This window comes from Tamandua tetradactyla, chromosome 1 (genome assembly GCF_023851605.1).
Source record: "Tamandua tetradactyla isolate mTamTet1 chromosome 1, mTamTet1.pri, whole genome shotgun sequence".
NCBI lineage: Eukaryota > Metazoa > Chordata > Mammalia > Pilosa > Myrmecophagidae > Tamandua > Tamandua tetradactyla.
In genome coordinates, this window is record NC_135327.1 from 141,719,619 (window position 1) to 141,737,733 (window position 18,115).

General features: G+C 35.7%; 1 protein-coding gene across 11 annotated transcripts in view; it reads right to left on the reverse strand.

Annotated features, from left to right (window-relative positions):
• Positions 1-18,115, reverse strand: part of RELN (reelin) — a 530,878-nt gene that overhangs the window by 74,858 nt on the left and 437,905 nt on the right. For all 11 annotated transcript variants that reach the window (XM_077158967.1, XM_077158900.1, XM_077159048.1 and 8 more), the window contains 9 exons: positions 17,098-17,238; positions 16,819-16,996; positions 13,266-13,350; positions 12,291-12,473; positions 10,262-10,433; positions 9,656-9,758; positions 7,731-7,960; positions 2,865-3,085; positions 1,442-1,589 (listed from right to left, as the gene is read on the reverse strand). In XM_077158967.1, the coding sequence (XP_077015082.1) occupies positions 1,442-1,589; positions 2,865-3,085; positions 7,731-7,960; positions 9,656-9,758; positions 10,262-10,433; positions 12,291-12,473; positions 13,266-13,350; positions 16,819-16,996; positions 17,098-17,238 (1,461 nt within the window). The remainder of the gene's footprint in view (positions 1-1,441; positions 1,590-2,864; positions 3,086-7,730; positions 7,961-9,655; positions 9,759-10,261; positions 10,434-12,290; positions 12,474-13,265; positions 13,351-16,818; positions 16,997-17,097; positions 17,239-18,115) is intronic.

Below are 18,115 nucleotides of genomic sequence, written 5' to 3' on the forward strand. Positions count from 1 at the left end.
CTGGCTGCTTTGTTAGCTGGTAGTGCAGAATAAATTTCATGTGTAACCACACACACATACCCAGTACTGTATGATTGTTAGACATATGAACTACATTGGGGCTTGTAATAAATGTTAGCAGTATCATATATAAAACCATGTATTCTTTATGAGAAACCCCCTTACCTGCCCCTCTTCCCCAACCCCATTAACTGGGCATTTATTCATCGCATGACCCTGAGAAAAGTAGGATTTTTACATGGAGCATTTGGAGGTCAATATATGCAAATCCTACACAGCATGCTATTGAGGTGAGATAAATAAGGGAACGCTTAACTTTGAATTAATGAAAAAAAATACACAGTTGTTGCCTAGTGATGTTTACATTTATAAAAACAATATTCATTTATAAATAAAAATGTTTAGCATAGAGTCTACTTGCATTGGAAAAAATGTTTTAAATTTAGTGATAGCTAAACCATGTTGGAATCACAGATTTGGAGAAAAATTTAATAATTTCTAAATTAGATAATTCAACTGCCAAAGAAAATATGAAGTAAAGAGCATCAGATTAAACCACATGCATTAAAATGTAATAAGAATAAATACAATCGTGCTCTCTATAACTGTTAAATTATTGTCTCATATATAGAACTGTATTTTCTATGAACTATGATCAAATTTATAATTTAATAAATGAAGGGTTTAGGAGAAAGACGAGGTTAATTTTATACGATGTTTTTAAACATACTCTGAACTAGTTTTTAAAAACATGATTTCTTTGTTCATTTGCAAAAATAGGTCAGGGTTCCATTTTGTGCATGTTAAACTATCCTTTTTATGTTCCTTTTTAAGTTTTTGGCTCATCAGATGATCAAGGGATATACGTCTTGACAGGACTTAATCCTCTGAGCCAGTTTAAAATGTTTGTTTCTGAGTGACTTTGCTCAATTTAGGGAATGACTGCTTAGAATGTGTTAGCGAATCATTGGGAAAAATGTACTTTAAATGCCCTTTTCTTAAATTGGTAACGGAGATCAAATTAATTGTGAATTGTTTGGGGATGTATAAAGTTTTGTTTAAGCAGGCTGTAATAAATGTAAATAATTTAGTCCGAAGTGCCAATGGAAAGTATTCTGTATAAAGAAGATACATGATTATTTTCTTGAAGTTAAAGTAAGCTAAACATGGTGATTTCCCGGTTACAATTTTTTAAGTATGCCAGATATTGACTTTTGTCTGTTTAGCTGTGTTTACTTTCTGACCTAGTGATTGTACAAATCACATTCAGTTCTAAAATGGAAATTACATAAATTGCGTCTTAAAGGAGTCTTCGACAGAGGAGGTTCAGCCTTTCCAGTGGAAGCCCTAATCTTTGAGATCTCTGCTTCTTTCTGATCTGATTATGTCCTGCTACTGTATCTTACAATGTGGCTTCTTAGTGGCATTAAAAAATGATTACCTAGCATGTGATAAATCCAGGTCTCGTGTCATCAACATGCGTAAGCCATCTTCATTGAAAAAGAGGTTGTTCCCACTGGAAAGAATTCCACATTTCCGAGATGGCTTTCCACCACTCATTAATAAGAATCTATCCGATTCTAGTTGGCCTGAAAAAAAGTGGAAAATATAGCTTATCTATGACACCAAGTAGAGTCATATAATATTTTTTCAAAGGGGGATGGTAAATGCATCATGTAGTTTTAAAATATGAAGTCATAAATACTGAAATCATAAGTTTGGGGATAAGCAGTTTCTTCAGTCTTCTAGGTTGTTTGAATTGTTTAGCCTTTGCTGGCACAATTTAAGGGTCCACATGACAGGGCAAGGGGGCCTTTGCTTGAGTATTTCTGCTCTAGCCAGATGGGTCTCTCCTTTCCACTCCCCCACTTTGCTAAGAAAAGACACTGCACAGCTAGAGGATGGTCCAGGTCAAAAGCAAGGGAGGGTACAGTGGCCTTTCCACTGACCTCTTCACGTGTCCTTGCTAATGTGAGGACAGCATAAGACAGGTATAATGTGATATTTGTAAAAACACAGTTAACAGGAAAAATGTCAGCATGATTTAACATTTCCTATTAAACACTGTCTCTCAAAACCAGCTGTCAGATCTCTTCAGATACTTATCCTATATCTGGATTTAAAATGTATCTTGAGTGCATGGGTCGTTCAGTGGTGGAATGCTCGCCTTGCATGCAGGAGACCCGGGTTCGATTTCCAGACCATGCACCCCAAAACAAAAAACAAGCAAACAAAAAACAAACAAACAAAATGCATCTTAAATCATAAATATAACAATTTTATGGAAACTTGGGAAAAAGAAGAAAAATAATTTCTTTTATTCTAACATAGACAATTATTATATTCAAGACTTTTTCATATGAGAATGCTTTTCCATAGTTTGATCAGAGTGCATATAAAACTTGCATACTTCTTTTTCAGTCATTACATCATATGCATTTCTCTGTTGTAACTTCACATATAATGACAATTAGGTGCAAAACAAAGATACAGAAAATTATTGTGCTTATGTAAAGCAGCGGGAGAAATTTATATTTTTGTGAACTGTTTTCTCTATCTAAGAAGATTAACCTTATATAAATGTTTTCTAAAATTATCATTACTCAGCAATTACATGTGGTAGAAAAAATGATGAAAATAGTCTTCATTTTTCTCAATTAAGGTCCTGCTCACTTTTACTGATTATCGTTTCAAAAATGGCATCCTATAAAATTCAGAACCAAATGAAGACTTTGGTGGTCACAATTATAATGATGAATAATAACATAATATAGTGGAACTTAATGATTACTCCTATGTTACAAATTATGTTTAACATTTAAGTTCTTTTACAAAGCTACATAGGATTTAGGCAAAAAACTTACCTTCAAAATCATCCTTGAGAAAATCAGGATTTTTAGTGCTTATTTTACAGGTTGGACCTGAGTAGCCAGGATCACATATACATTTGGTCCCATTGATACAACCCCCGTGTCCATTACACATCTCTTCACATTGGGGACCAACATAGACGTTATCAATGGCCCATGTCACTGGCTGAGAGCCAGCAGGATAAAACCCCTGGTACCATCTGAAACGCACAGATCTGGAAAAGAAGTACATGTCTTTCAAAAGTGAATCAATACATCAATACATCATCGAAGTAAGCACATCTGATCAATGAGCACTGGGCAGTTACCACCTCAGTACCACACTCAAGAAGCAGAAAATATGACTTGCCATTTTGAGGACACACGTTCCATTCTTTAACTTCCAGGATTTTGTAAATACAGTTTCTGCTCCCTATAAACCTTCCCAGTACTATCAGTTTGTCAAAATTCCACCTGTCCTTCCCACCGCCTTCAGCATTTATTTCCTTGGTGAGGCTTTCTCCATTCCTACTATCTACTCTCCCATATAATTAATTATTTTTTAATTGAGCCAAAATTCACATAACATAAAATTAACCAATAATCATTTTAAGGTGTTCAATCAGTGGCATATAGCAATTCACAATGTTGTGTAACCATCATCTTTGTCTAGTTCCAAGACCTTTTATTACACCAAAAGAAAACTCGACTCATTAAACAGTCTCTGTGCCTTCCCCTCTTCCCCCAGTCCCTGGCAACCACTAGTCTGCTTTTTGTACCTATGGATATACCTATATTTACATAAAAACAATATCATACAATATACGGCCTTTTGCATCTGGCTTCTTTTACTTAGCATGACATTTTCGAGGTTCATCCATGTTGCAGCATGTATCAGTACTTTGATCCTTTTCATGGCTTAATAATATTACAGTATCTAGATATGTTACAATTTGTTCATCCATTCATCAGTTCATGGAAATTTTGGCCATTGTGAATAGTGCTGCTATGAACATTTATAAAAAAGTGTTTGAATACCTATTTTTAATTATTTTGGTTATATACTTGGGAGTGGAATTCCTGAGTTATATGGTAAATAACTAATCTTTTAATTGTTCTCTGTCTCTCTCTCTCTCTTCATTCTTTAATTTTGATGGAATCTCCATTATTACGATAATCACAGTAGGACTTATTTAAAACTATCTCCCCTAATAGCCATGGGCTCCTAGAGCCAATGACTGTCTCATTGTTCTTTGTACCCTCTCCTGGTGTGTACCGCAGTGTTTCATACACAGGAGACATGCAATACATATTTGTTGGATGGAATTTGTTGTGAAGGGTCTTGTGAATCAAACTAAGATTGTTTTGGAACAAAGAGCCCCAAAAGATTATTTTTAATTGAGAAGGTGACAAAATCATTCATTTCTGGTTAAATGTTTCTGATTTCTTCATTTCTTCTGTAAAAATATTTTTTCTTTTGATTTATAAACGAATTGTCCTATCATATTGTTGACAATGGGATAGTACTTTAGAAAGACGTATAAAATGGATTTCTATCGGGGGGGAGGACAGATAGAAAAGGCATGTATGCTTATTTCTGTGCCTTGTGAAAATTTCCAATTTTTATATAAACCAAATGCAAAACAGTTTTTTATTTGAGGAACAGAAATTAGAAGACAGACTAGGGCTGGCGAGGGGTGGTGGGAGGAAAATGTGTGTGTTAGTAAAGCAGATGGAGTCAAGTTCCCATATATAATTTTAACCTAATTTCATTATTTATATCATGATTCCACCATATTAATGAACCCAAATGCCAGTTCATTATTAAACTTTATTTTAAAATACTTTTCAGAGTTTAGTCTTGGCAAGAAGTACTTACTTTTTGAACTTTCAGACTGCTGAGCTGAGGGAAATGGCTGGAGTTTTCCTTTGAACAAAAACCTACATGGATTTTTTTGAACTTCTTATTTATTCAAATGATCTGAATATAAATGAACCACCTTGGTTGGATATTTATTGTTCACCTGCCTTGACACAGAAACCACAAGCACTGTAATAAACAGGCTGAAGGGTCTGGTTTGACTGTTGTTCCTTCCTGCTGAAATCTTATTTTGAAAATTTCTCACTGACATCCTCCCCAGTGAATGTCAGCATCTATTCTCCCAAGCTGGTTGTATTCAAAGGATGTGTTGTTCTTTTTTCTCTTTTTTTAAACATAAACTTAAAATTTCAAGCATGCAACACTGCCTTCATTAAATAGGGGCTTGGGTTGACTCCTTATGAAACTGCGTGAAACAAAAACAATGAGGAAGTTTTAAAGACAAAAAGACTCCAGACTAAAAGGACACAAAGGTGATGTGAATAAAATTAGATGAAAGCTCAGTACTTATGCTTCAGATGAGAATTGACTATATGTGGAGGCAAAAACAAAAAAACCCAAACCCAGCCATTTTTGCATTTGAAAATATTCAATATACTTCCTTGTGTATGTGAGGGTCCAGTAAGTGCAAAGAAAGGGTAATTTAAACATGGTCTATATATTTTTTAGCATCTAGTACTTGTAGTGGTATTATGTACCATCTTGAATACAAACCAAGGAATGGTTCACTGAGTTGGAGAAAATTTAACTTTTGCCTTCCAGCAATTCATGCCTGCGTGGGTTTTAAGAAGAGTGCTTTTTCCTGACACAAGAACTCAACAGTACTGTTAAGGTGAATTCTTTGCTTCATGGAAGTGTTTGAAGGCAGTTAGAAAGGTAGGCTTATACCATTCAGAAAGTGGGCATGTCTCCATAACACATTTACTTTGTTTTCATAGAAATATAAATGACATGGGATAGAAATAACATGGAATTTAAAGGACAGTCTAAGTTCCGCACACTACTGTAGGATTGTTTTTCAAGTGGCCTTTATAACTGGAGGAACTATATTTTAAGTTGACATCCAACACCAATGGGTAGAACTGTAGACATCTGCATTTCCCTTGTTCATATTCCCAAATTCTATTGCCATGGCTTATGTGCAAGCTCAATACAGTGGATGTCACCAAATGCTAATGAAGCCAGGGGGTCTCGATGACACTGGAGCACTATCCTGGTGTGGGTGCTACACTCAACTCCTAAGGTTGGCAGATCTTTAAGATCTTATTTCCAGCTCCATTAGACAGGGTTATTTCCACGTGGGAAATTCTGAAGCAAGCAAGCCTCAGTTGTTATACAGTCTAAAATCACAGCCTACAACTTCTCTTTAGGGGTGTTTCCCATTTAATCTAATTCTTAGCTGGGTAATTGGAGGAAGCTACAGGGCCAAGAAAAGAGACCACCTGGAGCTTCTCAGCAAGACCATGACGGAGTTGGTGGAGTAATGGATATTTAGCGGCTGGGGGCCCATGCATGTCCCTTGTCTACCCCACCCACAGGTGCGGACTTTTGGCAGCTCTGATCCTGTTGCCAGACTCAGCTTCCTAACTAGAGATGATTGGTTCAGATTTTCTTTTCTGGCCATTTGGAATTAAGTGACAAAAAATGAGATCCCTGATTTGCCGAGTAACAATAATGTCAGCATGATAAAAATAAGCTTCGCGGTCTCATTGCCGAGGTCCTCGTTGAGTGGAGTCCAGGAAGTTTTCCCCTATCTTTGAACAAGTTCTTTCACATTTTTGAAAGCCTTTTTATACTTCTTGTTACAAACACTCTTAAATAGTACAACTGATTTTGGATAAAATGTTTTTCCTGAGATAAAGAACTTTCTATGTCAGTGTCTTGTACAGATAGACAAGCTCTCCTCCACTATTAGCTTTCTGAGTTATCAGCCGTATCGCCAAACTGTCCTCACCTCCTCTGGCTATCACTTCTAAAGACATTTTGCTTAGTAATGCTATTTTTTAAAAATAGATTTTCTATAAGAATAATATCCTAGTGTAATAGCAAGGGTTAGTAATGGCATATTAAACCACACAAAATATCAAAATCATTGGTAATCACATTATAAAAATTATGTTGATGAGACAATGATGAGTGAATGGATTTATGTTCAAAGAATATGTAGGCTTTTGAAAATTCACTTTCACCCTTTTGGAAGAGTACTACATATTAACAGTTTTGCTTGAAGACCCAAGGCTTCTAATTATGCTCAGTTACACATCGAGAATATAATCTACTTCCATTTTGAAAGCATGATTTTAGCACTTTCTTCTTTTTTTGACATATTCTGAAGGAATAAATTCTTTATTCTGTGAGAAAAGACAGAAAGCAGGAATTCTGAGGCAGGGTGCTTTGTTAACTTCCTCTCTCGGTTCACTTGCATCATTAATTTTATTTTTTAACTATACTTTAAATTTAATTTTTATTAGGGTTGAAGTTCTTCATCTCCAAAGAGCTCTCAACAGAAAAGTCAAATAAATTTAACAAGAATGATGAGAGAGAGATTGAAAATGTAGAAATGCCTGGGGGGTGGGGTGGGGTGGGGAAGAGCTAACTAAATATATATATATATTTTTAATGAGACAACAGTAGTATTCTGTGGCTGTCAAACCCTTCATGAGAAGACAGAGGCAAGTTTACAATAGTCACACGATTCTAACTGCATCTCTATTGTGTGTGCTTGTGTGTGTGTGGGGGGTCATCACAACATTAGGGGAAAACCAGATTTCTACTGTCACCTAAGTAATTAATAACAGACCCTGTGGATGTGACCTCCACCCCAGGGTGTGGCCCATGCTGTGTTCCTTTAAATCCCTCTTTGAACTGTAAGTTAGCTTTTACATCAGCTCAGTGTGCTGTGCTTAAAAATGTCTCCATGATAACACTGCAGATAACCCTTGAATTCAGGGAGGAAACAGTTAAATGAGAGACAGATGCGGCATGAAGTAGTGGGTCCTCACCCACAAAGGTGCAGCTTCCCGAAGTGCACGACCTCCCTCCTCCAGCCCTGGGTGGTCCCTGCGTAGTAGGTGCTGCTCGGGTGGTGCTCAGTGGAGCATAAGGAGCTGGCGTGGCTGCTGCTGGGGTAGCAGAGGGGGAGCAGCAGGTGCCAGGTTGCCCCAAAGTCCCTTGAAAATTCCAGTCGGACCGGATCAGCAGATGAGCTATCAGTCGAGCATCCAACATTGATCTTTGGGAAGAAGGAAAAGTGATAGGAATTATCTCAGAGCAATAAGCTTTGAAATGATTCACTACATTAGGGTCTATTTTCCTGGGAACTGTCTTGCTGAAATATTTAACACTGCAAAATTTTGTTTTGCCTAACTGAATAATATTGTATATTACCTTCAAATATATTTTTTTCATAAAGAATCTCAAAGGCCCTCATGAAAAATTTATTTTCCCTCATTTTATAAAAAGCTAGGAAGCAGGCAAGGCAGAGGCTGGGATAGAATCCCAAATGCTATCTTTGGTCTACTTTCATAGACAAGACAAGCAATCATAGTGAAAAGACAATTTCCCTAACCCTAAGCTTTAGGTTTTTTCTTTTACAGTCTAGTCAATAGGAATACCCTCTATTTTCCTTCCTGTGATGCCTTCTAAATAATCCCCAAAGTTGTGCACCAGAAGAACCTTTAACACATGTTCAATATTAAAACAATATAAAATACAATTGTCACTATTTCCCTGGCACAGGAGAAAAATCTTTTTAAGCATTAGGGAAATAACCACCCTATTCCACTTCGCCTGCTTTCAAGTGAATTGAACTAAAACAATTAAATAAATGCATGTGATTCTTTCTACGAACTTTTTCCCCTTTTCAATTGGTATGAACATTTTCTTGTCATTATAGCAACCAGTAATTTTGAGGTGAACTTATTCCTGATCTTACCTTCTGATTAGTAAACTACTGACATTTAATAAACTTTTTCAATTCTAGGTACTTGTTTCTACCTGGATTCTTTTGATGACAGAGCTCTTAAAGGGGCCATAGTTGCTACCTTGTCTTAATATTTTTAAACGTAAAATAAAATTAGAAAATATAACAAAGTTTAAAACAGATCCAGGAAAATTTCTCTCCCAGTGCATTATTTGACTGTTGACTTTTGAGATGCAAGAAAAAACTCTAATATGGAAGAAACACACATTTAATGTAAAGCAAATATTCAAAATTGCATTGCTACAATTAGGTACTATTTTAAGTAAGTCTCCTGTGGATGGGTACAGACCTCAGTATGAAATGTGTGTCTTCTCAAGTTAATACTATTGAACGCAGGCAAATGCACCTTCAAGTCTACTTATTCATCTAAGTTTTTGAAATAGATTACGGGGTTTAAAATAGATAAAGGTTTTTCTTCTATATTTTATTAATTTGCTCTCTTGAAAAATATGAGGACACGAATATTAATGGAATATATGGAGCAAATATATTTGAAATTATAAAATTAGCATAGGATTGTTTTGCATAAAATACATGACTCCATGATAAATACTGTATAAATGTGCAGACATGGTATAGACTATAGTTACACTGACCTGAATCTTAAGTAACTGATTATGATGATAATAACAGTAGAATATTATCATCGTATAATTTTTAATAAAATTATCATTTTTATAATGTTTAAAAGAATTTATTTCAACAACTTCCCATTATAAGTAGGGAGGGGAGATGATGTCATAAATAAAGGACGAAAAGTCAGAACTAAACCTAAGTATGACAATGGACTGTGCTAATAAAAGTGAATTATGACGTTGAGACCTCTGTGTCCTTGCACAAAATGAGAAGTCATAATGCATGAAATTATTTGATATTTTCCTCCTCTTTCTGAGGTTTTGCTCAAGGTCAAATTTAAAGCATTTCTAATAGAACGAAGTCCAATACCTCAAATTGTATGATGGTGTTCTCATTCACGTTCAGGTCGCGGGTGGTGATGGAATGCTCACCGACCTCATTTGACACAAACACCATAGCTGAGTCTTCCTCCCTGGTAAACAACAAAAGCAACAAGGGATCTGTTTAGGTAAGAATTCATCATGATGAGTACAGAACAGGGGATTTATTTTATTTTTAAATTTTTTTTCACCACATAGTTGTATATTCATCTTCATGATCATTTCTTAGAACATTTGCATCAATTCAGAAAAAGAAATAAAGAGAAAACAGAAAAAAATTCATACATACCACACCCCTTACCCCTCCCTTGCATTGATCACCAGTTTTCAATCTACTAAATTTATTTTAACATTTGTTCCCCCTATTATTTATTTATTTTTAATCCATATGTTTTACTCATCTGTTGACAAGGTAGATAAAAAAAGCATTAGACACAAGGTTCTCACAATCACACAGTCACCTTGCGAAAGCTATATCATCATATAATCATTTTCAAGAAACATGGCTACTGGAACACAGCTCTACATTTTTAGGCAGTTCCCTCCAGCCCCTCGAACAGTGGATTTATTTTAAGCCTCTCAATTAAATACTTACGGTGCTCCCTTTGACGAATATGGGCAATAAAGACCAATGTTACCGCCAGGATAGAAAAACCAGTTGTCTTCTCTGGGCCCAAAGTCAAATGTATCCAGCAGCATGACAGGGTTGTTTAAATTATTTCCATCAATAACAAAGTCATCCACAATCCAGATTTCTTCTTTTTTACCTAATACATTTTGGGATAAAGCAAGTATGTCCAATGTCAAAGTCAAACAGATAGTTCTGCCCATTGGAAGAAAGTAAAAAGACAGAGGAACCCAGTAACAACAGGTTAACATATGCCTTCCAATGAAGAAACACAAAATACATAACAGTGTATTTACAGTGATTAAAGTGTGAACAAATTAAATTTGCAACCATATTAAACTGACACACTGAAGAACAGTTTCACTAATTTCAGAAAGCTGTGACCAACTGCTTGTCACACAGGCTGCCCATTCTAGTCATCGAGGAGCGACAGGCCCTCCACTGGCAAGAGAGGGCATTGGGTTGTGTTTGCAGCGGTTTAAAGGACTGTGAGACATCTGCATCAGTGAGGCTGGGCAATCAGAACCAACGGAGGCTGACTTAGTCCATGCAAAGACCAGTTCATGATTCTCAGGGTTGATCCATGACTTCTTAGGACCATGATTCAGTCTACTGGGCTGAAGGGCCACGGCCATTAATACACTGTTCTTATTCATCGTTTTAATTGCTAAGAACTACAAAGAAGAAAAATACCCTGTGTTTTACAAGACTTTTTCTTAATGCTTTTAAAAACATCTCTCTATATTTGAAGATACCTGGAAAGATATAGAAAACTAGTGAAATCATTACTTGGACTGTTAAAAAGATAAAGGCTGGGTGTTTGAGGAAGCTGTTATAGAATAGTAGATAAGAAGGGAAAAACTAGACTGCTTTTATAAAGCACTTTTTGGATTGAATATGATCATGCCAAGCAGCAAAGTGAAGATTCCCTGGTTTGCTTCACTTTAGTGCAAGTCTTACAAACTACAGAAATTATTATGATTCTTTAAATGAACCCACTCATTTTTCTCTTTAATCCTATCTTTCTTCTGATTCTAGTAGCTTCTCTCCCTTTCCTTGTTTTGGATGCAATTGATGGAAACACTGAAAAAATATCAGGTAGGCATTCCAAACACAACATGAAGACAATGACCCTTGGATTATGAAACTGGTTACTTTTTTTTTTTTAAAACTATTATTCGGTGATTACAGAAGATACGTTTTTTTCTGTTTACAGTAAGTTGAATTTTTTATTTTATTTTTGGCATATTTTATAAAGGACATAATTGGGTGAAATGTTACAGATGCAGTACATTTTTCTGTATCTTTTTTTGTGTTACCTCTGCAAAGAATCTGTTTAATATGGTTTCTCAGTGCTTGCTTTGACAATTAAACACATGATTTGATGCTATGCATTTAACGGCCTTTATAATCAATAGTTAATAGAAATACAGGAAGCAATAAAACATTACAAATCTGTATAATCGTTTTCTGTAACTATTTGAAAACTCTATTAAATTATACATTCACTTTAACTTATTACTGAAGAAAGACTATAATTTTAATAATTGTATGTGATCAGAATGTTTTATTTAAGTCACCAACAGCTTGATCTAAGTTACTTCTCATTTTGTCATGTCATTTGTTATAATGTTGTTCTATTTCACTAACAAAATGACTCAGGAAAAACTATGTATTTCTAAATGAATTTGGCATGAATGTATTACAATTAATGAGAGCCCAATGGTATGAGGGATTATGTTTTAAAAATCCTAGCTTTGTGACAGGGTTAAACTATATTTATATCATCAAGGGAACTTACTAGTTAAATGTAAATAGATGATATAGATTTATAAAACTAAATATTCACTGAGATGCAGTAAAAGTGAAGCATATAAAACGTGTGCTATGGAGAGCTAAGCGACTTAGTTGGCAAATACTTCCTCCAGCCTTAGAAACAAACAAGTTAACATGTCAACAGTCAGTTCTGATAATAGGAGAACATAGGCATTTTTACCATTATTATAAGGTTGCCAGAGCCTGAATCTTGTAGCGTTGGCTTGAGCAGTATATGGCAAGGGAACATTAATAAAGAGTATATTGGTCGTTTGAGGGAAATAAAACTCATCCATTAGGTGCCAAGTGATTCCTCCATTGATGGAAAATTGTAATAGAATAGAATGAGACCTCTCTGGAGTACCTAGAGAAGAGATAACACTGGCATAAACTGTATTGTTACAAAGTGGCCAAATGGTATATTATTAGTCCATTCTTTTGACAGTGCATAAGTAGACTTCTATTTATACAGAAGATTTATAGCCCAAAGTCACTTCAGAGGCACTTGAAATGATGACAGCTTGCGATTTCTGTATGGCAATATCTCAAGACACCCACCAAATCTTGCCTTCAATATTGCATCCAATATTGCATACTATAATACCTTTCTATCTCTCCTTCTCTCAGATACGCATACACACTTTTCTGTACTCACAATTTTACAAAGAAAGGGTCAAACATTTAGATCTCATGATTAAAAAAAACTACTTCAAAATTTATTAAATTCAAAATGGCAAATTCAAAATTAATATGAAAGGTCAGAATGACAAAGAGTAGGGATTTTTTTGTGGTTTCCTCTGTAAAAAAAAAAAAAAAAAAGCCAAAATTCCACAGGATGAAATTTTTAAGCTTAAAATTCTTACATCTAGAAAGCCATGGTTGGAAAGACTCAGGGACATAGTAATAAATTTAACTACCACAGTTAGCACACTTACTACAGCTAATATAAACATGATTTTAAAAATAGTCGTTATCTTACCCTTATATTAGGATGAATTTTCATTACAGAAAAACTTTTGTGAACACTTGTGTACACAAATTAATGTTAGCGCTTCCATATAACAAAATTTATGTTATTCCATTATTTCTGAGGAACTGTACATGGGGAATTTTTTTGGAAGGAAAATAAGGACTTAGACCTATGTAAATGGCTTACCTTTTGCTATAAATCTAAGTGAAAACTGGACATACATCGTATTGGTGCAATCTAGGTCTCTTGAAATAAGTATCCGGAGTCCCTCCTGAAAACAAAAACATATATGGTAAGCAACCACATTTTATTTGCAACATTTTTATTTTCTAGACCTAACCTGCGTTACATAAGTACTGGAAACAAAGAACCAATGATTAAGAAGCAGAAACTAAAATTGTAAGGCTGAATCAATTACATCTGATGCAGTTTAAAAGGAAAAAATTGAACAATCCTCATTCCTACTTTCTTCATTTCCTATGCCTGAGTAAACACAGTTTCATTGTCTCTGCCCTAGATCATGCTTTGCTATGACTTTTACAAAGAGGATTGCAAAAATGATAGCATTACGTATCTACTGGCCTTTAAAAAAATAGCTTCCTTTGATCACAGTGTGTTGTGAGAGGAGGAAAGAGGAAGCAGACTGAAAATATGCCAAGTGCTCCTGCTGAAAGCTGATAACTAATGGGTATCTTTCTCCGAGTTCCAAGAAATCTTAGGAACTTATTACTCCTTTGCTAGCTTGGGGCACCCTGGGGGGCTCTCATTCAGGCTAACAAGACAATAACCCCCCACTGGTCAAGTGAAATAAGGCATAAGAGAGGCAAGTCTCCTTGCCCAGATTGTAACCAATCATGCAGAGAAGCCAAGGACTGAGGAAACTGATCACATTAACTTGAGTAATATTTCTGTTAACTGACTCTTTCTGGTTGCCTGAGATTGAGAGCTTGAAGGGTTGTTTTCTGCATGTGTACTTGAGGTCGCAGTGACAACCAGTAAAATACAATTTCACTAAGCAAATGTCCAAAATCCATATGCCTTTTTGGTTTCTCAGCTCTGGCTTCTGGATGAAGTGGCTCTTGAGTGGTGCAGGGCTGTGCAATACCGATGGACACTGCCAACTAATTTCTTAATCATCAACCAGCAAACATAAAATGTAATGTTAGTGAGAGAAAGCAAATTTTTCCTTTTTTCCTTAACAGTTATTATAGAGCACTTCCTCAACAGCTGACATTTAAAAAAGAGCTAATTTCACAACTGCAACCATATATTGAGCGCCTACAAACATGGTAGGTTCTAAAATGGACACCTTCCTCATTTAAATCATCTAACACTCTTGAGGGAAAGATATTATTATTCCCATATTATAAAAAAAAAAGAAACTGAAACTCAGAGAAGGAAAGTGACTTGCCCAAAGTTAAATGGTTTATAACTGATGATGGCAGGATTCAAACCAAGATTTAAGAGATCTGAAAACTTATCCTCCATCTTTTATAAGACACCAGTGTTTTGTTTTTTTAAACCTCTCTTAGTCTGGGGAAAAGAAATCCAGAGAATGTTAAATAAAGAATGAGAATTATTTGAAATTGTAATGAAAAATCAACTGCATTTATTCCCATCTCCGAACTCCCCAAAAGCAGAGATTCATACTTCCAGGGTTGAAGGATACCGAGTAGAAAACTGGTATTTGCAGTGTTCGCTTTCCTTTTACGGTGAACAATTCACTGCCCTGGTCAGTCAATGATACTTAATCAATGTCATTTCTTTACTATTCAATGTACTTTTTTTTTTTTTTTTTTTTTTCTTGCATGGGCAGGCACTGGGAATTGAACCTGGGTCTCCGGCATGGAAGGTAAGAATTCTACCTGCTGAGCCACTGTCACACTGACCTGCTCAATGTCTTTACCTTCTCCCTTATATGTTTACAAACTTGAATAGTTCTAATTATTTTACAGCTTGGTGCAGAGGCTCAGGTTTTGGGGAAAAGCGGCTTTCTCAGCTTGCAATGAAAAAACGTTGAAGAGGATAGATGATAGATTCAGGTATTAAATAGCCTTTTCTAACATCTAGGTAAAAAAACATGACTACTGTTCTCCATGATTATGAAATGTAAGTATAAAATTGTTCCCATGGGTAAATACAAGTCACCCATAAAAGGACCCATTTTGCACTGCCGTCAAGATGCAAATTTTATTAAATTGGGGATGATCCATAATCTGAAGGTATCCTTTCACGTTTGTAATATTTGAATATTACAGGATTTTTATATGAATAATTACATGTTTACATGTCGGGAACTGTCAAGCCCTGCTGCTGTATATATTCTAATTCACAGGAATGTTTCTTTTTCATTCTTTTTCTAAGTTCAGTGATTCATTTGTGCTAAATGTGAGGAATTTCTTTGTAGCCAATAAGCAATTATAATACCTGAGAGTAGTCATGAATCTATGAACATTAAAAAGAGACTATCATTCCTTTTTTCACGAAAGAATGCTTTTCTAGGTCAAATGCAACATACTGAATGACACACGCTGAGACCTTTCTACATCTTGCAGAGCTGATAGATAATATGTCTAACACATACAATGCTTGGCTGCTCTTGAATTTGGATGGCTAAAGGGAAAATACAAAAATGCTGTGTGTCTTTCTAGTTTATAGAATCTAGGGGCCAAGTAAACTCTACTGCTTAAAAATTCATTAGGTAAAGATATTAACATCATGAAAAGTCACAGGGCTTCTGCTTTTTGGTCTTTTCAAACTGCTCCAAACGGATCAGAAATCAGCTAGTGGTAATGAGAGCTAAAGCCTTAGACAAGACTCAAAAAAATAAAAGCAGTTTTTACTCTGAAATGTTGCAGCTCAATTTCTTCAGTTCCTCATAGCTCTTAGAGACTTGTAAATCTCTCAGGTTTCTAAGCGCTTTCTTTCTCATCCAACATTTGAGAAGGAATTTGGATTCCAATAAAGATGCTAACCATAATTGAATTTTATTAACTGAATATAACTATATTTGAAACTGCAATTGAAAAAGTTCCAGGGTATCTAATTTTCTAAGTATTTAGTGCTAATGATCAAGGTTATGTAAAACCCCATGCAAGTTTTTGATAAAGGCTTCATTTGCATACTTAGATTAGCCCCTTTCCCATGCTGAGAGATGGGATGTAGCATGCATTCATCTATGAAGATGTGTCAGCTTACCATACATCTTCACACAATTGCTCAAGAACAAGCCTCCCTAACCAGACATCTAGGTTAATATACAAAAGTATCCTGATAATGTTTGAGAATGTTATTTAACTTGACTTAAATGTTTGGTTTCCTTTAGGTCACTAAATAGTTTATATTGGCAGAAGTGTGGAAGAGAAGAAAGAATGGCAAAAATTTTTCATAAAATCATTTTTATAATATTGTAAGCTAAATATTAAATATTTAGTAATGCATAAAATGCTACATACTAGATGTTAAGTCTAGATTCTAAAAATTGTATCTCTATAATTTTATTTCTCACTCCAGCAGAAAGTTTGGAAGGTCTGATCACCAAAGAAGAATAAATATTTCATGCCTAAGTGATCAAAAATTTTATGCTGAATGGAAATGGAAACATGATTTGGAGTGGAAGACAAAAAAATGTGTATTAAAAAATACGTTATTTGAACAGACTCAGAAATGCAACTGTGTGGAGCTGCAAATGAAGAAAGGACTTTTAGTAGCAGTGTAGAGAAATAGAATCTTATCTGACCCCTTTAAAAATTAGAGATGTTCCAGATTTGATAGTCTCCCCATTTAAATTCCCCCTCTCTGCGCCGTACACTTCGGGCCAAAGGTCAGGATGTAAATTCCCATTGAAATCATCTTTAAGAATTGAAGGCAAAGGAACAGCAGGGACACAGTAAGGCCCACCAAAGCCCCGGTCACATCTAAGAAAAAATAAGTGGGGAAAAGACATTATTCGTCATGAGTTCAACAAGCCATTTTCATTGTTGCATTGCAGAAAAAGGCATAAGTTAATTAAACTTACACACAGCGTCCAGCATCACAAATCCCTCTCCCTGAGCACATCCAAGGGCAGCCTGAGGCCAGTACAACATTATCAATGGCCCAGGAATCAGCCCCCACAGTGTAGTTGGCCTGAATCCATCTGAACCGGGTCCTGGGAGAACTAACCAAAGAAAACACACCATTGGTTTGACAAGCAACCTTGAAAACATGAGAACATTTATTTAATTCTCTTTTCCCATCAAAGTGTCCTCCTCTAGATTCCAGTTCTGTTTTATTTGAGATATTTTATTTTTGTACTAAGTTTTATTTGCTGTTTCCTTCTGACTCACAAACAGGAGAGTAGAAAACATCCCATTCAAATACATCATCACGGCTGTCAAGCAAGATTCTGCAACCACGTGAGATGTGAAAGTTATTTGAACTATCCAATTTATTCTGTTCTTGGGATACATGCAGAATTTTAGTTTTCGCTTTAAGGATTTTACTGCTATTCAGTACTGGGAAAGAGACTGAGGTATGACAAATATGAGGAAGGACTGGAATCACAAATTTCTTGTAGTCATTTACTGTCCCTAAGTGGTTTCTGAGATGGCAAGTGGAAGCCCCAGTGAATTCTGCCTTCTATTTTATTCCTGGGTTTTAGGCTAGAATGATGTGATGCACGCACACATTTCCCGTTGTACTTTCAGGTTTGAAAGACACTGGCCAGAAGACCATTTTCTCCAGAAATACATGCAGACTTAACAAAACAATAGTGACAGCCCATCATTTAGAAACAGATTGCAAAGCAGAAGGATGTTAGTTATTTGGGATGAGGAAGACAATAGAATGTTCATAATACCATTTCAAGTACTCATGTTTGCCTATATAAGTTCCTCCTCAACGCGACACAGCGGCCAGGGTGGATGCTCTAAAGTGGGCATCTAATCAGGTCACCACTCTGCTTAACACCTTTCACTGGCCCCCCAACAGATACAGTGTCAAGGACAAACAACTCTAGCCAACATACTTCTGCCCTCATCTGCTGACGCAGCCCA